The 26,777-nt window shown below is 32.6% G+C and overlaps 1 protein-coding gene across 11 annotated transcripts in view; it reads right to left on the bottom strand.

Moving 5' to 3' along the window:
* The window catches only part of LOC111047592 (voltage-dependent T-type calcium channel subunit alpha-1G), a 408,419-nt gene that overhangs the window by 39,404 nt on the left and 342,238 nt on the right, over positions 1 to 26,777 (bottom strand). For 9 of the 11 annotated variants that reach the window (XM_039434132.1, XM_039434130.1, XM_039434138.1 and 6 more), the window contains 8 exons: positions 17,879 to 18,035; positions 13,288 to 13,443; positions 12,130 to 12,267; positions 11,022 to 11,163; positions 7,471 to 7,757; positions 2,774 to 2,961; positions 1,851 to 1,988; positions 397 to 538 (listed from right to left, as the gene is read on the bottom strand). In XM_039434132.1, coding sequence (XP_039290066.1) covers positions 397 to 538; positions 1,851 to 1,988; positions 2,774 to 2,961; positions 7,471 to 7,757; positions 11,022 to 11,163; positions 12,130 to 12,267; positions 13,288 to 13,443; positions 17,879 to 18,035 — 1,348 coding nt within the window. Of the gene's footprint in view, positions 1 to 396; positions 539 to 1,850; positions 1,989 to 2,773; positions 2,962 to 7,470; positions 7,758 to 11,021; positions 11,164 to 12,129; positions 12,268 to 13,287; positions 13,444 to 17,878; positions 18,036 to 26,082; positions 26,201 to 26,777 lie in introns of all 11 variants that reach the window. The other 2 variants (XM_039434139.1, XM_039434135.1) reach the window with 1 other exon arrangement.

Below are 26,777 nucleotides of genomic sequence, written 5' to 3' on the forward strand. Positions count from 1 at the left end.
CAATTATTCTTCTTCAGATTATTATGACAAAAAATAGTGTACGTTACTTGGACGTGAATGTCTTTTGTAGTGCTCGGATGAAATTCTAGTCTCGGTTAACGCATCGACTAGAAACATCATTCTCTCTTGCAAAAGGCCCCTTCCCGTCCTTGTGACGTAAGATACTATTAATGAACTTGATGTTAGTACATTCAAGTTTTGAGTTCTTGTATTGTTTTGTCAACCAAAATAGTATGCTACTCCTTGATAGAACCGTGGCATTCAGTCAAGTCTCCAGTGGATGAATAGTGCACAGGATAAATTCTTCAATAAACATAATTAATGATTAAATAATGAGTACAGAATATGTTGAGTTGATGTAGATTGGAGAAGCTATAGTTTGTTGATTGATCTGACCTGTGGCATAGGGCAATTTCCCTGAGACAACGCCGTTCTGCTCTGGGGACAGAGCCGGTTGTTCTGCTGAGAAGGTCGGTCTAGAGGATTGCGAATCGTACCCAACAATCCGCCATTACAGTGCGAGTGATCGGAAAGGTGCCTGAAAGCATCAAACAAAAATTAGAATTATTCAAATCAAGATAAAATGATGGACGAGAATGAACTGTCATCTCGAAATTGGAAATTGAATATCAGGTACAGATCGATAATACTGTACAGTATGATAAAATTAGACATCACTGCAATAGTTATTTGTATATCTAGAGTGAAAAGTACGACTTTTTCTCCCTAGGGAGTTTTTCTGTTTTTTACTACCGAGAGCGAAAAAGTGACACTTCAGTATTAGGTTTCAGGGAGTAAAGTAAGTACTTTAGACAGTAGGTGGAGGAAAAAATTATTTTCCATATTCTCTTACGGGTATGAAAGCTTAAGGCTGTTCAGTACACTTTTTCTATTTGAATTGGATAATCTTTTCCAATATAATTGTTAAGATCATTATAAGAATAAGAGTGAGAAAAAGTGGCAACTGAAATTTTCAAGTGGTCTAATGAGCGAGCTATGGGTCGTTGAAGTGTTAACTCCGTTTTCTTTCCAGATCATAAACGGTTTCTACTATATTAACAGAGCTTCTCTTAAAAATTCAAAAAATGTATCTTTCCAAACTGAAACATTTTATTCCCATATCGTTCATAAAAGAAGTAAAATTTTCTGTAAATTCGATAACTTGTTTATTTTGGCATAAACCGCGAAAAAACGCATATAAGAACAAAGTGAATGATATATTGAATGTATTAAAAAATACTACAATGGAAAATTCGAAACCGTTTATGATCTGGAAAGAAAACGGAGTTAGCACTTTTAACAACCCATAACTCGCTTATTGGACCACTTAACAATTTCCGTTGCCACTTTTTTCACTCTTATATTGATCTTAACAATTATATTAAAAAAGATTATCTAATTTGAATGGAAAAAGTGTGCCGAACAGTCTTAAGCTCAGAGCTCATCATATAGTTTTGCCAGAAACCATTTTATTGAATTAGTAATGATTTGTACAATTAATCAATCCATTGAAAAAAAATCAGAATAGACATAAAAGAGTTTATCTAATAAAAGATTTTTCGGATTTTCACAAATGTGATGATATTTCCCTTTTTGTGTAGTTGAGAAGTTGATATTGTGGTAATTATTCATACTGAATGAAACATTTCTTGGTCTTTTCTATTCAAGTGATGATATTTGTTCATTAATGAACAATAATCAAAGATAGATGTTCAAAATGGGCCAAAGAGAAATCATTTTATAATTTCTACTCTGTCAACAAACTTTCGAGAGAATATGAAGGAAGCAATGACAGATGTCAAGAAAAGGTATTACGGTACTGTAGAAAAGAATGATTTTTTAATACTCACATTGGACTTGTGAGCAAATGATTGTTGTTATTATTGTTGAGAACAATGTCCTGGTCTTCATCGGGCTCGGAGGGGGTCCGCGATTTCCTCCTCGACGGACGAGACAGCTTCCAAGAGCCTCTGGGAAACCTGCATGGCCTATAGTGAAAAAAGATCAATCTTCAATCTTCAGGACTTTATTAGGACTATATGTACCAATAATATAATTTATAAAGTTAATGGAACAACAAAAAATACAAATAAAACAGATATCATATCTTATTTGAAATAGAGTGCTTGCGTGTATATAGCAGCTCAGAGATCCCAGGTTCAAATCCACTCATTACAAAAAGTTTTTGACCAGGTGTTATCGGATGGAAACTTCCATGCTTCCCTGGAACGTTAATCTTGGTCACGGCTGAAGTATGACAGTCGAAAGGCCTATTGACGGCTTAAATGATATATTCCGGCGAGTTGGGACCTTGCCCATGGGAATTCCCACCAACAGGAACCATATGAGTTTACTTTTACTTAGAATGTTCCTCGTTCTATTCATCATCTATTAATAAATCAACGATAGAAAAACACAAAATTATCTCTGGAAACACTTCAACACTGAATAAACGATGGATGATCTTTGCATATTGAATGATCATAATGATATCTGGATGAATTTTAATGATGTACTTGTTGTAAGGAATGAAGAACAATTTTATAATGAACGTTGTATACTGATTGATCTCTGGTGACACTCCAACACCAATCAATCTCTCACCTTCCTACTCAATTAACTATTGAGAATGATAAAAAGAATTGAAGGAATAATTTACTCAGGATTGAAATCCCTCTTGATAATACTACTTAAATAACCATTATCAATGGATCGATGGATAAGGTTTGAAATAATTTGTTTGAAATGAATTGGAATTGAAAAAATAACTTACACATTCGGATTGGAATCCCGCTTGATTGTCGATTGGCCGTTGTTGGACGCCTGGGCCGTCAGACTGATCCGACGCCCCGGGCCGGGTCCAACGCCTAGGGTGTAGTTGGGCTGAGAGTTGGGCGAGCTCAGGTTGTTCACTGTCATCTGTGGCGGCCTCAGGAGTCCTGGTATGCTTCCCTGCGACGACTGGAAATGAGAACGTTTTCTAAATGATCGTAGGCACTTCAATTATAAACAAATCAATTTTTATTGGCCAAATCGGTGAATACACATCAAATAATCATAGTAGGCTACATTGAAAAGCAGGAAAATACAAAATAAAAATATTCTAGAAAAATGTATAGCATACTGAGTAAAATATTATTATTCAATAGCAATGAAGTAGCAGTAGTTTAATAATCTACAATAAAACTTAAATAATCAATCACTTTGAACAACACCGCAACAATAAATTAATTCTGTACAAAGCTTACTTTTCTATTATTGAGAAAGATAATAAAGGAACGTTTCATATGAAAATACTCGTTCATGGGGAAATAACTGTTTCGCTGAATGTTTGTTGAGACTAAGAAAATAATTGTAGTTTGTAGAGTATGATACTGGAAATGGAAAGGTTGAATATCAAGATCATGGGCATCAGTGAAATGCGTTGGCCAGGAGCAAGCTACTGTGATATTGGTAAATATCGAGTTTACTATTCTGGAACATCAGATGGAAGTTTTCAGTGTGGTGTGGGAATCATAGTAAGTAAATCAGTAGCAGATAGTGTCACAAATTTCATTCCAGTCTCAGAGCGAGTCATGCTATTACAAATAAGAACGTCTCCTACACCTCTGAACATCATACAGGTGTATGCTCCAACAACAGACCATCCAGATGAAGAAATGGCTGAATTCTATTCACAGATCACGATGGTGTTGGGGCAGTTACCAAAACAAGATGTGAACATACTTATAGGAGATTTCAACTCAAAGATTGGAAGGGGACGTGATGGTGATTGTATAGGTTCATTTGGACTAGGAGAGAGAAATGAACGTGGAAATCAATTGAGCATCTTTGCAAGAGAAGAAGGTCTTGTAATAATGAATACTTTCTTTACATTACCACCCAGAAGACTTTATACGTGGAAGTCACCAAGAGATTCGCCAGAAAATATAATAAGGAATCAAATTGATTTTATCCTGGTTAATAAAAGATACAGAAACAGCTGTACCAGTGCAAAAACATACCCAAGTGCTGACATACAATCAGATCACATTCTGTTAGTGGGCGATTTCAAGGTCAAATTGAAGAAGGTAATCAAGAAGTGTAAACCGAGTTTTGATATGAATAAATTGATGGAGCCAAACTTGAAAAGTGAAGTGAAATCAAGACTGAATGAGGATGTTCGGTTGATTGCCAATATGGCCTGTGTTGAAGAAGAGGTGGTAGCATTGACTTCCACTGTGGATAGCATCAAGAAGGAATATCTGAAACCGGGTGTCAAAAGGAGGAAGACATGGATGACAAATGACATTCTTAAGATGATTGAGGAAAGAAGGACTTTGAAGAATAATCCTCAGGAATATAAAAATATCAACAAAATCATCAGGAAGAAAATAAGGGAAGCTAAAGAAAAAGAAATAACCAATAAATGTATCGAGATAGAAACTCTCCAAGCACGTCACGACAATTTCAACATCTATAAGAGAATCAATGCTATATGTAGAATTGAAAGAAGATCATTGAATAGACTGGTGGATGAAAATGGAATAATTATTGTTGACAAAGAGAGAGTTAAACTGATGTGGAAAAAACATATAGAAGAGTTATTTCACGATAATAGAGCAGTGCTTCCAAATATAATCTGCGAAACAGGGCAAGAAATATTAATGGATGAAGTAATAAATGCAATAAAAAACACAAAAGCTGGAAAAGCAACAGGCCCTGATAACATCCAGGCAGAGTTTATGAAACTTCTAGATGATGATAATATTAAATGGCTGACTTCTTTGTTCAACCGTATATATGACAATGGATGCATTCCTGAGAAGTGGCTGGAGTCAGAGTTTATTCTATTGGCAAAGAAGGCGGGAGCTAGAAAATGTGATCAATATAGAACAATCAGCCTAATGAGCCATCTCTTGAAGATATTCCTGAAAATAATACATAAAAGGATTTACAAGCTTTGTGAAGAGCAATTATCAGCTACGCAATTTGGGTTTAGGAATTCTGTCGGAACAAGAGAGGCCTTATTCAGTATCCAGGTGCTATTCCAAAGATGCAGAGATGTGAACAAGGATATATATGCATGCTTTGTGGATTATCAGAAGGCATTTGACAGGGTTCAACATGAGAGAATGGTTGAGATATTGAAAATGACTGGAATAGATGATAAAGATCTCAGAATAATAACAAACTTGTACTGGAACCAATCAGCATCAGTGACTTTGGAGGATGACAGTGTAGAAGGTATAAAAATTCAGCGAGGAGTGAGACAGGGATGTGTGCTTTCTCCATTGTTATTCAATATTTATTCCGAGTACATCTTTAGAGAATCCTTGGAAGATGTAGAAGTAGGCATTCCTGTGAATGGACAGATACTCAACAACATTAGATATGCTGATGACACAGTCATTTTTGCGGAGAGTTTAGATGATTTGCAGATGCTGATGGACAGAGTGACAGAAAGTAGTGAGAGACATGGGTTGAATATCAATACAGATAAGACAAAGTTAATGGTCATCAGCAAGAACAATGTCCCCAGATGTCATCTTACAATTAAAGGAAAGCCAGTTGAACAAGTTAATAAATACATTTACCTGGGTGCCACTCTGAATGACCAGTGGGATCACTCACAAGAGATCAAGATCCGCATTGAAAAGGCCAGAGCTGTGTTTCTAAAAATGAGTACCATGTTCAAAAGTCACGATTTGACAGTTAATTCGAAAATGAGATTTCTTCGATGTTATGTTTTCTCCGTTCTTCTATATGGTGTGGAGTCATGGACATTGACAGCTGCAACTGAGCGCAAACTAGAGGCATTTGAATTGTGGCTCTACCGGAGGATGCTGAGGGTGTCATGGGTGGACCATGTCTCTAATGAAGAAATTCTAAGAAGAATGGGAAAGGGAAAAGAAATTCTCAATACTGTAAAAGCGAGGAAGCTCCAATATCTCGGACATATAATGAGAAACGGAAGCAGATACGAGCTACTCCAACTTGTATTGCAGGGCAAGGTAGAAAGTAAAAGAGGTCCTGGAAGAAGGAGAATATCGTGGCTTAGGAACCTGAGGACATGGTATGGAATGAGCACAGCACAGCTGTTCAGGGCGGCAGTCAACAGGGTCATCATAGCCAGAATGGTTGCCAACATCCGGAACGGATAGGAACCAAAACTAAAGTGTAAGTAATGTGCTATGCAGGTTGCCTACACAGATATATTGAAGGCGGTGATTGTTGAAGGCAGTACAACGTTTTTCTTCCTTCAATCGGTAACAACTTGGTGATGAAAAAGGGTGATGTGGTGGAGGGGGTGTTGACGAAGAGAGACGAAGATAAAAAAGAGAAGAGGAGAAGGAGGAAGAGGAGGTGGAGGAGAAGAGATAGTAAGAATTGGAGGAGATGAAGGAGGAGGAGGAGGAAGAGGAGGAGGATGAAGAGGAAGAAGAGGAAGAAGAGGAAGAAGAGGAAAAAGAGGAAAAAGAGGAAGAAGAGGAAGAAGAGGAAGAAGAGGAAGAAGAGGAAGAAGAGGAAGAAGAGGAAGAGAGGAAGAAGAGGAAGAAGAGGAAGAAAGGAAGAAAAGTAAGAAGAGAAAGAAGATGAAGAAGAGGAAGAAGAGGAAGAAGAGGAAGAAGAGGAAGAAGAGGAAGAAGAGGAAGAAGAGGAAGAAGAGGAAGAAGAGGAAGAAGAGGAAGAAGAGGAAGAAGAGGAAGAAGAGGAAGAAGAGGAAGAAGAGGAAGAAGAGGAAGATGAGGAGGAAGAGGAAGAAGAGGAAGAAGAGAAAGAAGAGAAAGAAGAGGAAGAAGAGGAAGAAGAGGAAGAAGAGGAAGAAGAGGAAGAAGAGGAAGAAGAGGAAGAAGAGGAAGAAGAGGAGGAAGAGGAGGGAGAGGAGGAACAGGATGAAGTTGAGGAAGAGGAGGAAAAGGAAAAGGAAGAGGAGGAGGAGGAGGAGGAGGAGGAGGAGGAGGAGGAGGAGAAACAAATTGAAACAATTGAATAAACCTTTTATCAGATGAAATGGCGAAGTTTGGTCAGAAATGTCCACTCTGCCACTTAGTCACGTCGTCAACGCAAAAAATACAAATACAACACAAACATACAGAGAGAAATAGTCAAATAACAATAGAATATTTGATAGATATGAGAAAATGGAAAATAAAGATTCTTTGGACCGGTTCCACAAAAGTCTATTTAATTTTAACCGTAATTGGAAGGTTTCTGGAAGTTTTGTTATGTTTAATGATTGAATAAATGAGTCAATGAATATTTGACAGACTTTCGTGCAACAAGACCTTACTCCAGCTGGGCAACGAAGTGTTTGTTCTCATGCCTATCCTAGAAAATGGACTATTCGATTCTTGTTTTCAATTTATCATTTCGTTAATAATAAAGATGCGTGCTTTTATTTCATACAAAAGAGCTTGATTTCAAAGAGCTAATTTTAATTTCAATTTTCAAAAGAGCTTTTTTTTGAACAAGTTAATTTCAAATTACCATAGAACAGTCGATAGAGTCTATAGACAGTGTGCTGGAGCAGAGAGGCATGATCATGCGGTTGTTGAACTCGCGGTCATGGTGGCGGTTTGCGGTGGTGCTAGGTGAGTCTTGCGGTGTTGCCGCTGTGTGCGTGATAATGGGTGCCGTCCCCTGAGCACCCCCGCCACCAACTGCTGCCACCTGACCGCCCCCGCCACCAACTGCCGCCCCCGGCTGCTGCGAGATCACAACAGGCACCGACAGCTGTTGTGGCTGCTGTTGATGCATGCCTAGCATCTGGCTTTCTAAACAACACAATCAAAAACAAACCTATTATCACAAACAAAATAATTATTGTTCAGAAATCAAAACCAGAAATAAATAAATACTGAGGTCTGTTTGAATTAAAATTACCAATAGCCTGTTGAATTTTAATCAAGATCAAACGCCATGAGAACAATTAGAGAAGGTGCTTTTAAAAGAAGATTTCTCTGATTGGTTCTCTTGACAATTAATCACGATTGACATTGTAAGATTATAATTTTGAATAGCTATCAAAATCACTAAATGAAAAGATGTTATAGGTCTCAAGCAAACAGCTGTATGCTATCACTGGGGTGCGATGTCAACAAACTCGAGATTAGATAATAACAGGTATCCAGGCTACAGTTTTGAACAGCCAAATGGAAAGGAGAATATTATTGCTATTTATTTACTAATATAAAATAATACATTTTTGAGGTTAGGTTCTATGATACTTACTGGTCGGCAACCTAAATAATTGGTCAACCTGTGGAAAATTTAGTTGCATACAAATAGCATTCGCTTAAAATGTGATCAGAGGGTTGGTAACAAGCATGGCATGTTAATGTAAAAGGAAAAACATTAAAAAAAATACAAAAATATCTATTATGTCATACGAGCATGGACAAAATGTGTAAAATAAATAAAAATATTAAGGAAGTGTGGTATATCCTACTTGGTGCATGAATACATTTGTAATTTTAAAAATTATAATATTTGCTCTCTATGTGATAACCTAGCAGATTAGCAAGGACTATATTGAATCATGTTATTGCATAGTAGTGAGGCTAGGATCAGCTCCAATCAGAATATTTAAAATGATATGCAAATACAAAAATACGGAAGTATGGTCATGCAAAGAATAGGGGTAGATCTGAGCCCACTTGCTTGTCAGAGGTCACCGGGAACAGCCACCAATTTATAGAGCACAAGATCCCTTTTTAAATAATTGTACATTTTAAAAATATAAGTTTGAATTTAAAAATTAATTTCATAAGACTCATTGAGGTCGTAGTAAGACATGAGTCCCTTAATTTAGATATCCCCATTGGAGAAGACAACATCAGCCCACCAGAAAGGCCTAGGACATCGAAAGAATCCGGATCGCCATCATAATTTGTGGAAATCAACACATGAGTTTGATTGAAAGTTATTAAGGGGCCCTCAGTGCTTCGAATAAATCACGATTAAATAAAACTAGCTAGACGAAGGTTATTTGAATATTGAAATTAATATCAAGCTTGCGCAAGTCATTAAACGTAAAGGGAAGATTAAGAACAATTTATGAGATTTACATTTTTAAATATGCACAGAGGGAAAATGTATTGATATATGATTTATTATAATTTTATGCTCACTCATTATATCTTTCTATCAGTAAATTATAAAGATTTTTAAGAAGCTCATGTTCATAAGATAAATTGATTTATCTGATTTCCACCAGAGGCCGAACCCTAGCCCTGAGATATACATATTAATATATTCTGAGATTTATAATTTATATTCAATTATTTATATTAATTTGGAAAGAAGATTCATAAAGTTTCATTTGACAAGCGTCGAATTATAGTCTATTTTATTACCAGTATTGAAATATTATTGAGATTACCAACCAACTGTATTCTTAACCGAATAAGTTGGATAAATCAGTGATATACAGCATTGATTATCAAATCTTTGGAAATAATACATTCCCGAGATTTATACAAATTATCCAATACCAACACATCTGATTTGAAGAATCTCAAAGGTCATAGTATTAAGTTGCAGCAACAAAAATTAATAGAATTTATAAGGTATTCTGATAGAGTGTCGCCTTTGATTCCGCCCGGTATCATTTTTCATTGCTGACCACTTTGGTGAATGTTGGCGGGTGGCGTTAGTGGCGGTACCGCATCGTCTAGTACGATAATCAGAGCCCTTATATCTATCTATCTCTACTGCAACTATATTTGCGGAGTACACCAAATCAGTCACAAGAACTGTTTGGCCGACGTTTGCAGCCAGCGAAAGCAGAGAACTGTTTGAGCTCCTGGGAGAGCTGGTAGGAAATTGGCACTATTATTTTTCCAGGAATCACAGAAAGTATTATACATTATCCAAATCTTTGCACTACCGACTGTGGCCAAGCAGGGCACACGTTATAGAGAAAATAACGTTACAACATTTAACCGGCGTTTGTACAACAGTCACCAGCAAGACATGAATAAAATTAATAATAAATACTGAGGCCCGGTTGCTCAGAAGCCTGTTGATTTCTAATCATGATTGAATGCCTCGAGGATTAATCAGAGAAGGCATCTTTCAAAAGAAAATTTCTCTGATTGATATTTTTGGCAAATCACGATTGGAATTTAACTGGCTTTTGTGCAACCGGGCCTGAGAGTTTTCACGTCACAGCTTCAAGTTCCTACTGTAGCAGGACTTCCCATATTATACTAGTAATATACTCCTATATACTACCAACTTCCTATATACTGGTATATGGGAGGTCCTGACTGTAGCCTAATGTAGCTAGTAGAAAAGTGAATTCAGCTACACTTCAATCTAGGTGGAGAGAGTGATGGACTATGAATAGAAAAATGGAAAAACACCAATTACAGTTGAGAAATCAAGTAAAACTAGTATATATACGAAATTATCATGATAATTGTACATGACTGAATAAATAAATAACAAACTTTATAGAAGCGGAAGATGAATTAAAGAAAATAAATTTATGAAACCAATAGTTCTACATAAATTCATGGAATATTCAAAATTTGTGTTTGGATGCCTACAGAGTTATGCGCCACAAACACTAAACTCTATAGTCCCTGATCTCTGACTATAATCTCTGTAATTCCAATTCAAATGAAGAGCCTAGCTGAAGTAAAGAGCAAGTATTCCAATTCATATTTATTAGTAGGAAACTTTGTAGAAACAGCATTCTAATCAGCATAGTGCTATGGGATGACGTTTTCCACTTCAAGGTAATTCTTCCGGATTCATAAATTGTTTCCCTGTGATTCATTTTGAAACTCTCTACATAATAGGCCTACAAAGATTGTGAACATAGGTAGCCTACTGTAATTCTCCCGTTGACAACTCGATCTCCTCTCAATCAAGTATTGTTGGGTGGTGAAAATATCTCCTGGAGAAGTTTCTAGCTCTTGTTTGAGAAATATATTCATATTAAATAATAATTATTATATAAATAATATTTCTCTCTAATGTACAAAAATTATTATCACTTAGGGTGGTGAAATACATACTGTGAATTTTACCTTTCTGGATGTTGCATTTCACTTCACACTCCGCTCTGTTCATCCTCTGCCTCCTTTTCCAAGAGTTCTCTTTCTCACGGTGACCGTTATCCTTCTTCATTTTCCTAATTCCTTCTGTATCGCTCCATTCGTTTTTTAAATCCTGGAAAGAAAAATTGTAATCCTATCACAAGAAAAATATTTATTCATTGATCTATTTATCTAAACTATTTAAAAATTTCCACTGAGTGCAATAAAACACATAGTGGTAAAGAACAAAATAGCACTGTACTGATAGTTGTCTCTTGTCTGGTTTGAATAATGTTCATTAGCTTCAAAATAGAGAACTGGGAATAGTATATTATATTTATTATCTCTGAAAATACATTTGGAAGCAAGAGAAATTATATTTGATATTTGCTCTCTTAAAACATCATCAAATGAACAATGTATAATACAGAATAATACTATAGAAAATATGAAAATAAATAAAATTCTCTACAAATACCGGGCTCCATGAATTTCCCACATACTCTAGTTCAGAAATGGTTTGAAATTTCTTTAGTAGATCAATTATTTCAATTCTAAGGCCTGGTGGCACAACAGCCGGTTAAATTTTAACCGTGATTAATTTCACCAGAACCAATCAGATAAGGCGTTTTTGAAAAGACGGCTTCTCTGATTGGTTCTCGTAGAATTAATCACGGTTAAAATTTAACTGGCTGTTGTGCGACCGGCACTAATTCCTCTATTTATATAAAATCTCTTATGTTGAGAGATGAAAAATAAAATGTCTTGCAGTCTACACTATGCTGTCGAACATTGGAGATACGAGGAAATATAAAAACTTTCATGGTTTTCCAAATAGCTTGATTTCTTCATCTCATGTTGTAATAATACTATTGTTTTCATGATTATCTGACTAGGTCCATGTATTATCAAAATATCTATTACTCATAAAAATATTTATTTATTTATCCAATTTCCACAAGGCTCTCTCTATCTCCTTCAATATGGATGGTCTCTTTATCAACAGAAGCCATCCATCAACAGATGAAGATGAATAATAATTGAATAAACACTGTTTACTGAATCTATCACATTTATAATGAATACCTGTTGCATTTACCTGAGCAAAGCTATCACTTTCAGAGTTTGAGCAAGATGACGAAAATTCAGCACTGCAAATACATTCTGAACACTTCCTTCTCATTTGCTCCTGCTGTCTTGCAAGCTCTCGTGCCTCTCTTTCTCTCCTTTCATTTCTCTGAAAAAAAATTCATCATGAAAAAATGTATACGGAGTAAATTAATGTAGTTTAAATGTATGCATTACTTTAATCAGGGTTTTCCATATTTATTAAATTTTAGTTCAAAATAGTTTTATTCCACACAAAAATGAACAAGTAACAAAGGGTTTCAACCAAGCAGAGTTTGTCACACTAAGAATGATAAAATTTTATTACTTTTGTATAAATAATTGTGATTCAAAATTTTGTGATTTCAAGAATTAATGAATGACGAGAACCGCACATCGATATCTCAAATCATTTCAATGCTATTAGGAAATACTCATAGCAAAGTGTTGATTATTATGTAAAATTATTGACATAACTTGTCTTATACTCCATAACTGGAGTCCTTAGGACAAAATCTTAAAAAAATAAAATAAATCATAAAAAATGCAATGATAACATTAAAATCTGACAGATTAAACTTTACTGTTAAAAGGACTAAGATGAGAGTAGATGCCACCGTAGACACTAAAATTTTTTGATGATTTCCAATGCACTCATTCAAGTATTTAATTTTTGTACACTATACTTTTTTAACATCTTTAAATGTGAGCATGTCTTAAACAATTTGAGATATCAATGTGAGGTTTTCGTCATTCATTTTTTATTGAAATTCTGTAACGAAATCATGTATCGAATGACATCCTTTTCATTCATATGCAAATAACCTCCTCCTTAGACATATGCAAATGACCACCTTCTCATTCAATATGGCGGAAGAAAATTTTCAAGCCACAGTAAAGTCGTTTTTCTCATTTAAATAGGATCCTTAATGGAACCTAAAGTCAAATTATACTTGTAACAGAAATATCAAGCTGTTTCAATAATTTTCACCAACCGTGTTTGTATGTACGGAATTTGTAATGAAAACAAATAACTATTTTAAGTAAGGTCTACCTTTCTATTGAACTCCAAGCATTTTCAATAAAATGTTCATATTTTTATCGAGATAATTTTTCAAGAATATTCTGCAATACTTGATTATTTGATTACCTCAGAAGAAAATCCTTCGACAAGGATGGCAACTAACAAGTTGAATAGGACATAGTTGCCAAAAGTCATGAGAGCAACAAAGTATAGAGCTGCCCAATGACTGGTCTTTTCCATACCATTGAACAATACTACATTCCAGTCTTCTTGGGTCAAGATCTGTAAAATTAAACATTTCCACGTAACATACACAGCATGTGAATTTATTTCTCAAGCAATAACGAATTTCCATATTTGCACTAAACGAGGCTATAGTTTCAACTAGATAAAACAACAGTTCGGAAACAGGAAAAAACCCTATCGTTTTTCCAAGTATAGTTGAAGATAACCAGTTGGTTATGATATTCCAATAGTATTTAGATAATTTCCAATCTGATATTTATAATCAGATTAGAATCCTTTATTTCAATTGAAACACAGATTCTATAAGCCTCATCAAATGAACATTTGAGAGAATATTACATAATATATTGAACTTCATTATATTCTCATACAAAATTGAAATTATATTATTTGAAAATGGAAGATACTTTCTCAAAAGTTTCTTGTAATTTGATAACTATAGCCTTTGAACATGATATCAATATTATAGAGATAATTAATATATCATAATTGAAAGAAATGTAATTTATCTAAACAAAGCTGCAAATCACAGCTTTCAAACAAAAACTCATACATTCATTCCCATCATAACACACTTATTGAAATCGTTGATAGAATAGTTCTTTTCATAAGGGTTAATCATGATGCATCATCATATTAACCCATAAAAACTACTGAATTACGACAAAAATAACAAAGTCTCTATCAATGCACAGGATAATCTTATAACAGAACCATAAAATTGTATAATGGTATAATATTGTATAATCTTCACTTATGGAACAACTTTCAATGCATTCATATATTTTATATATTCACTCTTAAGAATTAAAATGATTGAATCAATAGTCAAATTTTGCAAGAAATATTGCATTATCTTAAGAACTTAAATCAACATAACACAAATAACATTATCATAATAGAAGTAATGTGAGTAATCTTTATACACTAGGCCTATGTAACAATAATTATACATAATTTACAAGTTTTGATTTACAGACAGAGCATAAATTAACATAACCAGCAGAAATCTTAATAATTTCAATAACACTACATTATAGATGATAATGATGATTATGATCATGATGGCAAAGGGTGTAAATTTGAAAATGAAAAGTAACTTAATTTACCAATTAAAAAATTTTAATAAAAAAAATATTATCGTAAAAATTTCCTAATTATTGTGGAAAATCAACTAATAGATTACAAGGACTTCCAAGACCAAGTATTAAATCAATTAATGCAAGTTGAGAAAGTGCAAGAATTGGAAAAAAGGTTGCAAAGGTTCACCAAATAAATGTCATAGCATTGACTGAATTTATTCTATTGATTGCTGTGTATAAGCAACTATGAAAAAATTGAATTCAGGTGGAAAAAGTCTAATGCTAGATATTACAAAATAAAAGGAATCCTAAGTGATTATCTAGGAATTTGTTAATAAAATAAGCTTAGAACTCGTTTAGTGAAACTGGTGCGTTAAGTTTATAATGGTGAACCATGCAGAATTATGAAAAGCATGCAAAGAAACTGTTAGTAACTGGATTAGTATATAGGATTATATATTATAAAAATGGATAGAAAAAATACTTGCGGTAAAACTCAACGTAGTGGGGTATAGATGACTCATATACACATGCAGAATTTCTAGATATTTTTTATTTTTGGCTATATCCAGAGCAGGGTCGGGTTTGTAACGGTAGTCGAATTTGGTGGATATCCAGGGTGTGAGTCAAACAGAGAAAGAAAATATTGTGGAAATGGTTGTCTATAGTTCACATCCCAGGAGTCTATAATAATATGGAAATACGATCCTTAAAATAGGTTATCAAATGTGAGTGGTCGGAAATTCAAATAAATCTGGTAAAATAATTGGTGAAAATTGAGTGGCATTCATCAAGTTTTCGAAATAAAAATAGTTGTAAATAATCAATCTGAACAGGAATAAAATCTAGAGCCTATAACCTATATTCTAATATTTTCTAATCTAGAATCTATCTATCAATCTTATATCTGAAAATTGAGCAAGATGGATAATAAAAACTTTGAATGATAAAAGTGTAGTGATAAGCTTAAGTCTAGTGATTCAGTGATTGAGAGTGAATCTGTGTTTGAAGTGTTTTTGAAAGAATTCAATGAATACAACGACAGAGAAATACAGAAAATAATGATAATTCAATAATCATGGGACTCATAAATAGTTCAATTATTTAGAGATAGTAATTCCAAATTGTACGGTATTATAATTTGGAATTGAGTAACATAATATCCACCTCAAATACAAATATTAGACGTGGCTACGGTAATATAATATAGAATGTGTTCCAAAGCCAATCCAAGCCAACTATTAATGACTTACTCTTTGATAACAATAATGAATCAATGTCAATTAGTTAATGGGATTAGTTGAAAAAGAAAAATGAATAGGAATCAGATAATCAATGTCAATATTCTATAACATCTGGATTATTTATAAAATATTTGTTTGTAGGTTTTAACAATGTAAATGCTCAACATCTTTGAAACAGATTTCCACTTTGAAAAGTTCTTATAGATTTGTGAGTACACTTCATCATTGAATCATGGTAACTTATATGTGTGAAACCTACTTATATTGATTGACCTAGTCCATTTACTAATGATTCAACTTCTTAAATATATTTGATCCTTCTAGGCACAGTAGGATTTTATTCGATTCTTTCTTCTAGGATTAAACACGAATGATCGATTATAACATTTGTATCAGATTCATATTATGGAAGAAGACAAATCTCAAAAGGAATCATCTTCCGATATGGAGGCTTATGAAAAGGGATAAATTAATGTAAGTAAAAACTGAAATAAGGTACGGTAACTGAAACTACTGTATGTACTCGTATTTGGATAGATAATAGACGATTCAAGAATCAGATCACCTCTTACTTAAGATTTATTATATTTTTCAAGATTTTTGTCAGCGTTGGAACATTTTTTGAAACCGATTCAGTGGAAATAATTTAAAAAGTTACTAATCATGAAGACAGAATATGTTGGAGAACATCATGGGAGCTTGAGTGATATTTCAATAATTGAGTTTAGAGATGATTTGTTCTGTAAAGTAGCATTAGTTGATGGTTGAGACACATTATTGGAAAGCCAATATATCTAAGCAACAAACAATTCAATTGGGTGGTTTTAACAATAAAAATCTTTAGTTTCACCCAGGCACTCTCTCAATAAGTTAATAGTCTCACAAGTGGTGATTATTAAATGAGTTTCCTTGAGTTGAATTTTAATAAATAATCGAATCAATGATACTCTTATTCAAACAATCTCGTATTCCTCAGAATCAGCCAATGAGCATCTAGCTTCAAGCACTTTATTTTATGAGGTATCTACTCAATCAATAATGTTAATATATTAGAAAGTATTTCAATTCCAAAACTGACTATACAAACTGTACTTAAATATAAAGAAAAATAAAAATCTCAGTACCCTTTTTGAAATATTTTATCACAACATGTTTGGGACACTTATGCCATTTCTTGAAGATGTTTGAAATTTCTTGAAAAAACATGTTTGGGACACTTATGCCATTTCTTGAAAATGGCATAAATGTCCGAAACATGTTGTGGTAAAATATTTTTAAAAAGGTACTGAGATTTTTATTTTTCTTTATATTTATATTACAAGTAGCCCTATACAGAAAAGAGATAAACTGTACTTAATTAAGTAACACATGTGGGTTTTTATTTCGCTCTAGTTATAATAAATCACCCATAATAGTAATTAGTTGAGATTTATTTCAAGAACTAATAATGTGATAAGTTTGATACTGGTGAACACGCATATACACATTGATTTCACAGTCATCATACTAAGTCGAATTTATCTATGCATTCAAATGTTCTTTATTATCATTTCAGCCATAATGTATTTTGGTAGATTTGTTGAAGATTCGAATCAATGAGCTTATTCAATGAGATGATTTCCATTATCCAAAAAAGAACGGAAGGTAGTTTTTGATTAGGCTATCATTTGCTTTCATTTCAATCCTGATTACAGTTTTTGATTAGGCTATCATTTGCTTTCATTTCAATCCTGATTACAGTTTTTGATTAGGCTATCATTTGCTTTCATTTCAATCCTGATTACAGTTTTTGATTAGGCTATCATTTGCTTCATTTCAATCCTGATTACAGTTTTTGATTAGGCTATCATTTGCTTTCATTTCAATCCTGATTACAGTTTTTGATTAGGCTATCATTTGCTTTCATTTCAATCCTGATTACAGTTTTTGATTAGGCTATCATTTGCTTTCATTTCAATCCTGATTACAGTTTTTGATTAGGCTATCATTAATTGCTTTTATTTCAATCTGGATTACGATGAGCGGACATGTGAGACATGAGGTGAAGATGTGAGTGTGTGGTGTGAGATTGTGACAGTTGTGTGAGTGTGGGTGACAACTTGGTGTGACAGTTTGTGAGTGTGGGTGACAATTATGACAACTTACCTGGAAGACGGTGACAGTGGCCCAGAGCACGTTGTTAAAGTGCTTGCGATCACAGACACACTGCGGATGCTTAGTGACAATCTCGACGCAGTTGCACTCACGCGTCCCGTCTGAGAGCATGCAAAACTTACCACCGAACAGGTACATCCCTAGTATACTGCAACAAGAATAGGCCATCCAACATCCCAACTCAACTCAACAAAATCCGCCCTCACTCTCTCTCTCTCTCTTACTCTCTCTAGCCTACTGGCTACACCGTCATTCACATATCATTCGCCAATGAAATCTCACTTCCAGTATTCATTTTGTTTGAGGGTGATGCCCACATGAGCTCTAAGCTTGTGCGTGGATAATGAGGGGGATTATAATGAGATATGAATGGCCCTACACTCTTGGGTGAATTAATTAATTCATTATTTATTCTACAAAATAGGTTAATCAAAATGAATTTGTTTGAATGATATCAGAGAACGCAAGAAATTTGCAAATACAGACTTTGTAATTTTCCTATTATGGAAGAGAAATATCTTTCATGGGGAAAATAAGCATTGACAGAAATATTTGCTCTTGATAAGATAACTAGTAAGTTTTAGATGTTTTGATCGAGAGATCTCTGCTCAAACCCTTGTGTGCAATGCGATTTTGCTCTGTAGAATTTAGAGGAATTTTAACTAATTTAGTTTGCTTACTGCTTGGATAGTTTGTTTCCTCATACTGAGGCTGTAGCATTCAAACCAGAAAACATAATTCTATAAATGAATTGCCGTACTAAATTAGTCGAATAAAAAAATATAAAATAACGAAACAATGGATTCTGAGTTTAATCTCTTGATTTTATGAGAGTTTAGAATGCGATCAATTTGATGTAATTGATTATTGAATGAAGTTTGAGATTGCAAACTGAATTTGCAATACTTGATTTCAAATGCACTTGAATATAAATTAATGTAGGGTGCGATTGATAATTAATATTATAAATTACTTAAAAAAATGAAGTGCTGAGTAGGAAGTAATTTTCTATAAAATTATCAAATGAGAAAATTGAGAGGATATGATAATTTTTAGAAAATGGAAGTGAAAATGAGCAGAGAGCTCAGTACTAGAAATTAAGAGAATATGATAACTCTTAGAGAATGGAAGAGGAAATGAGCAAAGAGTTCAGTACTCCATGATTGGATGAAATAAGAAAAATGTTGCTGAACTACTATAAGAGAAAGTTGATCTGTAATATTGTGATTAGGAAGTGAGATTTCAAAGCTTTTCAAAGACAAGCATTAAAAAGAGGGAATTGTTTATGACCAACAATTCAACCCCTTTTATCAAATTTCCTAGAGACTTTACAAAACCTATATAAATTTGAGCAATGAAAATTTCTACTCTAAATTATTTTTGAACTCAAACACAATTCAATTATGCACAAACATGGTTAGTGAAGCATAGCCTACTACGAGAGACCAACATTTATATAAATATTTAATTCATAGTTTATCGTCAATTTCAAATTTATTGAATACTCAATGTATTCCCCAAAGTGCAGCATTAGTTCCAATTTGTAAGTTTTTATTTTCAATGAGCTGTAAAGTGGGTAACCTTTTTTAAAATGCTTCCCAAAATGCAAAAGTGGTCAATTCATCAACGGCATCTGCTCAAAGTAAAGATTTAAGACTGGAATTACTGATATAATATCAAATTTATTCCACTGAATTTAATTACATTCAATGTCATCAATACTGTCCATTCTATAGGTAAACAAATATTGCAATAATTTCCCTTGAAATGGAGTTTGAAAGATCTGTATGATTCAGAAATTCTCCAAAGGAACCAATATTTATGTCATTCTGTCGGATGAAAAATGAATTGAAGGCTCATGGAAATTTGGAGATAAATGAGAAAATTTTATTTTGAAATATTAATTAATATTCATATTATTATCTAATTGAATGTTTTAATATGAATGACTAGCATTCAAAAACAGTCCTATTGGACAGAGGAGTTAAAAATTCAAAATTAATAAGAACAATATGAAACTAGTAGTAACCTTTTATTAAAACATTTTAATAACTTTAAAGCATTTTAACGACTGGTTTCGACCTACTTTGAAATGTTTCTAAGTTTTTAAAATGTTTTAATAAAAGGGTACTACAAGTTTTATATTGTTTTAATATATTTATAATAAAGTAGCCCATACAAGTGGAATGATTTTATAAAAGTTCAAAATATTTATAAATGTTGGTCTCTGTTATGTTATTTGGTTTTAAATATTTACAAAGATCATCAAACCCCTTATCTATTCAGTCTGTTTCATTGACTGTATCATATAAGAACTCTCAGTACAGGAAGTCAGACAGTGCTAAAATGTTTGAGGTATATTTACAAGAGATTATTATTTTATTTGGAATTGGAATAAAATGTAACTATTCTAATAATGCATTTGAAATTCTCATTGTGGAAGTATATGTTCACAATATGGTAGTATGTAGGCCTACTAAGAATAATTAATGTAAGTGTTTGTTCAATAAATGAAATATAGACAGCTTATCCAATTTTGTAGGATCATTATTGGTCGAATAAGTAAGTTATATATTGGTAGAAAATATTTTTTTACAAAATATTATAGAAGATTTGTGTGAGTATGATTTTCATAGTATTGTTAGAGTATGTGAATTTACGCTGATAATATTCTAAAGATACAAGTATTAGAATAAAACATGATGTAGTAGTAAATGTTTTTGAATTGTTATTTACACAAATTGTAGAATGATATTATTATAAAATAGCAATTGTTGCAAGCTGTAAAAAAGCATAAAAATGAAGCATCAATCAAACACACAAATCGGCAGCCTGAAAATGTGTAAGCGAACAAAGCTGAAAAATGCACTCAGCAATGAGATAAAATACCATATTCACATAAGTTAATTTGAATAAGTAATGGCAGAAATATTGAAATTGCATTGAAAAATTGGTCAAATTCAAACAGCACATGATACAGAACATTTCAAAGAAAAGATGGTTATTGAGAGTGAAAGGAAAAGGAATATACTTAGGAAGCAAACTGGAAGTTTTGAATTTTTGACATATTATATTTGCTTTGAAATTACCAATGAAAGTTTTCGAAAAGATTGTGTTTTATTTGTGTTCTACTCTTTGTGTATTTTGCATTCAATTTCTATTCAATTGGTGTATTAGGCTTTATTCATATTATAGTTATGAAAATGGCAACCATCACTTTTTCAAATCGTCCAATATTTGAAAATTTATTTAACTCCATCTTTACTACAAAAATCATTATGATCTTCACCTATTATTATTATTATAATCATTGGAGTAACTGAAAATTGTTAACAATTTATTTTATTCAAGAATCGAACATATTATTCATTATTTACAGGATTCAGAGTATTTGTTGCTTGATGAGTGACTGAGCATCATCATGTTGGTCTGACTTTCAATTATTATTCCTAGATCATGACCATGTCTAGAATTGTATTCATCAATAAAATAGCCACTCCTCACAGTTCTTAAATTCAAATTCAGGTTCGGATAACTCAATCTAGATACTTCTGAATATTTTAAAATGTAGTCAAATAAGGCTCAGAACCCTCAATCGAGATAAGAAAGTCGTTCAAAAGTTGATTCTGGTACAAAAAATGGAATATATATCATTTTAAAAACTTGAATAGATAAATTGTTATCGAGTTGTAGATTGATATATCATGAATGATTCATTCCAGTTTGCAAGCACAGGATTTTGGATAGAGATCATTCAAGACAATTCACATTAAATGAAGACATTGAAAGCTGGATAAACAAAAGAGATAAGGTACGGTAGGAATTGGATTAAAACTGTACAAATGTGAGGTAAAACAACAATGTATTTTCAAATTTGAAGTGAAAATAGTTTATTTTTTATTATTATAGATAAAGATTACTCAATCTCATGGTTTATTGCGAATTTTTACATATCGATTAGCCTACATCATTATAGTGTTCAAAAATTGCGAAAATTATGTGGTTTGACCAGGACCTACTTTATACTACGGTATATAGGAAATCCTGGTTTGACATTAGCTTAATGTTTATATTATGAGAATTTTATTTTAGGAGATTTAATGGAGTCATTTTAATTTGAAAAACCAACTTCTGGAATATTATTTGGGAATTACAAGGAGTTACTATTTTTTCCGAATAGAGTGTAGTATTTTGTAATATTCATGGACATATTTATGTTTGTCTCGAGATTTCTTAATATAACCTTATTGGATTTATATTGATAGTTTTAGAGATTGCTGCTTTATTCGGGGTGAAATGTTCGAATGCAGTTCATAAAAAAATTATCAACCTGATAAAATTGCATTGTAAAATCTTTGATAACGGTATTATATGATCACTTTGGAATAATATTATTAGCCTACTCATTAAAAAAGGGCCCTAAATTTTTAAATATACTACATACATTGGAATTATTTTATTTTGTAATACAGCTAATCAGATTATTTTTAATCCTGGCACCTTACTATGACATGATATTTATAGCCTATAAGAGATAATAGTGTAGAGGAGATATTGTAATAATAATCTATTATAAGCCCATATATGAGGAATTGAGTAACACATTATTTTTGGAACTGTATCATGAGTTGAAAATTATCACATTTTTAGAAAACAAATTCCTTATAATTAATTCTATGGTATTAAGGGTGTTTTAAGTGTGGCTAAGCCTAATAGTAAATTAGGAATTTAGTTTTACGTTCAAGATTCATTGATGTTTCAATTATAACGATGAGGGCTGTTACAAAATCTGAGTGTTATTCTCTTGGAATAGAACCGAAAGGAAGTAAACAATATATATTACCATGGAACACGACTTCTACAATAAAGTACCTAATTGAAAATATGTGAATGATAATTGAACGAATAATTTAATATTTGTTAAAAAAGACGTGTTTACACTTGAAAGTAAGACTAAAATGATAAATATTGGAAATCGATTAAGTGAAAAAGACGATACAAGGAGCTAGGGTTGTGCACAATTCAGTCACATGCAATATGCAGATTCGATTATTGAATTTTGGTTGGAAAAACATCGATTTTAATGTAAATGATTGAGAGTCGGAATTGAAATGGAAATCACACAAACATTATGGAGACTGAATACTAATCATTACTAAACATATGAAAGAGTACGGCATCAGTATTGATTAAATATCAATGGCAAAATTCATTTGCATGATTCGATATGAAGATCACGTCATTAAAAATTAGTTTTAATTGATTTTATTTGCCTTGACGAGATATATACATTCCTCATTTCAACATGAAAGTTAGTGTCTTTCAAATATTTACAAAGATACACAGTGAAAATACTAAAACAGAGTTATATAAAAAATTAATAGATTAATACATTAATTAAATCACATTAAGATAGTTAGTTCTCCCTATAAATGCATTATTCTTCTTCGAGTATTCGTTTCAGTAGAAAATTATCTTTCTCAGGAAAATACATAAAATATCATAATAATTATGTTTGAAGCATCCTTGCCAATTATAATGAGAATAATTGAAATGATCGTGACCATCAAATAAGAAAGGGCAGTAAAAATTGACTTCTTTACTGTTTACAAACAAATACACAAACTCTCTTGAATCTCTCAGAACCAAAATTGAAGTTTTAGCAGGAAAATTAATTATTGGTGGAATATTGGTAGAGTTTGTTTCACATTCTGACATTGAAAAATGATATGTTCATACAAATTATTATGTATTAAACTAAACTATATATATGAAACCATTATGTAGTTTGATGTGCCGTCTCGAGTCCCTATCATTCAAGTTATTGTTTGCTCAAATGATAGAACTGAGCTGAATGCCGAGAATAATTTTTGAGAGGCTGTGAGAACTTGATGAACAGGCGTCATAGCTCAACTAGATAAAGGTGAAATAGGATAGAACCTGTTTTAAATAAGTGGAGTAAAAGTTCTATATGAAAAAAATCGAGAACACAGTTGAAAACATTCTCTATCCATTATTGAATGGAAGATCAAAAACAAAGCATGCAAGAATAGACAAATAAAACACTCAAGACAAATTGAAAAGAGCGTAATAAAATTTGAAATGGATATATTTACAGTGCTCGAGATTTTTTTTCATTTATACTTTTTTAGCCCTACTCAAATGTTTGTTTTACAGATTTTAAATTCATATCTTTGATGAATTTGTGTGGATGATAGTGATGATGATAAGGGATGAATGTATTTATATTGTAACCGGAAAATGATGGATTGAGAAATGGTTTTTCAATGCAGTTATGATTGAACTGGATGAGGTATTACTATGTTTATTTACACTGGAGTAATATTTTTGAGGAATTCAAACGTGAGAGTTCAAGTACAAAATTGAAATAAAAAACTTCCAAAATTTGGAGAGTATTATCTAATCAAATCTCTAATTAACTGTGTGTAATACGGGGAATACAGTTGAACACACAGACGAGACCACTAAAATCATAACAGCTACCTCGAAAAAACTTCCTGAAGGAGCCTAATCATCGCAAGCTGTCCTAGTGCTCTTCTCATTAAAAAATCCATACTTTACCTTCTCTCTCATCGAGTGTTGGGACGAAGAAGGTCGGAGAAGAGTGGAACAGAATAACGTGGGAAGGGAGTAGAGCAACAATTCAAAATCAGCAGAAACATTATTTACAAAACTGATCAAACTGCAAAAGCGTAATAAACAAAGGAAGCAAACCTGGTTTTTCACTCTATCATCATTTACAAAACAAAATATGAGTAAAAAATATGAATATATCAAGTAAAATATGTAAATAAATAGAATAATAAGAAAACATGTTCTAATCTAGTCTTTCAATTGGAATATAATAATGGGGAGTAATTTCATCTTTGAAGAATGATTTTGAGAGTTGAACTTTTCCAAATATATTTCTCAATTAATTAATGAAACAAACTCTTCCTAATTCCCTTATAAGGACTCAAGTTTGAAGGGTTTGATATAATTGAAGTGTAGAGGTTAGGGATGAGGGTATGAGCTTTGAATTTGAATCGGAACCGTATTATAATGGATGTTTGATTTTTTGAATCAATACTCAGTAATAAGTTTTTATCCAGGATAATTTTTACTATAGAATGAGTTCTAGAAATATCGGATGGGCACGTTAAACTGTCGGTCCCGGCTGAAGTATGACAGTCGTAAGGCCCATTGACGGCTTAAATTATATATTCAGGCGGTGGGACCTTCCCGCAAGGGACTCCCCACCAACAAAAGCCATACGAATTTACTTTTTTACTTAGAAATATCCATCACCTAGTCATCATCTTTCCAAATAAATTTCCATGGAAATGATAATTCCCGATGAGGTTCTCTCTTCAATTTGAACTGCATTAAAAACTGATAAATTTGATCAAACTAATCACCTTGAAACTTGAAACCTGAAACCAAATTTCAATTTTAAATGAAAACTTGAAGTGTTATTTCAATTCAGATTTAACAGATATTTCAAAAACTTCCCTTCAAATAGAACTCCATAGTTTATACTGTCCTTCAAAATTATCCCACTTTATTCTGTATTTGCCTCCCACTTGACTTTCTCAATCCTGTGTGAATGAAACCCAATTCTGATTTTTCCAAGTTTTCTGGGTGAATATAAAATTTTCATTTATTCATTATTTTTTTTATTTATTCATGAAAACCATGGAAGTGGTTGAGAGAGGGATAACAGGCTCAGAACAAAGCTGTCCTTTCACGAAAATTTTTGTTTAAATAATACTGTAATATCAGAAATAAAGTTATGTTAAACTGAACAAATTATTTACAAAAAATCAGGATAAATTTTGAACCAGGTTTACTTGCCTCCGTGTGCAAAGCTATTCTTCATAATTGTAATGCATCGTGGTCAGGATTAGAGGAAACAAGAGGAAAAATCAATAAAATTTTACATAAAATGACTGATTTGTAGTTGCAAATGAACAGAACACAAACAAAGAATATAGTAGATTCAAGCCAGGAGTTTTTCTTTTGTATAAAAAATTAGGATGGAAATTAAAACATCTATTTTTATTATTATAAAAAAAACTAGAAAATAGTCTGGTTGGTATGAGCTGATGCCAGCTCTTCGGACTGGTTTACAAATGCTGAACAAAGATAGAATGATTGATAATGTTGCTTGTGTATGGCTGGTTTGCTTTATATACCTGGAACACGGTGACCAAAGCCCACAGCAGAGAGTCAAAGTTTTTCCGATCACACGTCTCATCACCCAAATTGTTACTTTCGCAGAATTTGCACCCAAACAGGTTCATTCCAAGTATACTACGCATCGGAACGAAACAGTTAAACTCAAATAGGCAAACACAAACATATGAAAAGCAGAATTTTCACAATAATCTAGTCAACAAGTAACTTATGGATTGTCCTATCACAGCTTCATATATTTTTAAAAAGAATTCTTCAACAAATTTTAATAATTTCAAGGATGCTATGTAAAAAATCCATAGATTAAGAGTGATGTTAAATATATCTTTTTAAATTTATTTTTAGAATTTGATTTGAAAGAGTAATGTCCTGATTGTCTGGTTTAACCAAGGCTGGTATTGTTTCTAGATAATAATCAATTTTTGAAGACAAAACCCAAACAAATTGATAACATTTTCATATTTTTCTATAGTTTATTTTTGATATTGTTAGGGATTTATGTAGAATATTTAACAAATGTGAGTTAATGTATGTAAATATTGATGAAGAACTTCCATGATGTCTTCTAGCTCATTAATCCTTGAAGCATCATTGATATGCTTACAATTACAAAAAAATAACCATTAACTTAATTTGGAATAATAAATATTGTAAAACTGGATATAATGTTTCACACCATTTTCTTATGCTAAAC

Source organism: Nilaparvata lugens, chromosome 8 (genome assembly GCF_014356525.2).
Source record: "Nilaparvata lugens isolate BPH chromosome 8, ASM1435652v1, whole genome shotgun sequence".
Lineage (NCBI taxonomy): Eukaryota > Metazoa > Arthropoda > Insecta > Hemiptera > Delphacidae > Nilaparvata > Nilaparvata lugens.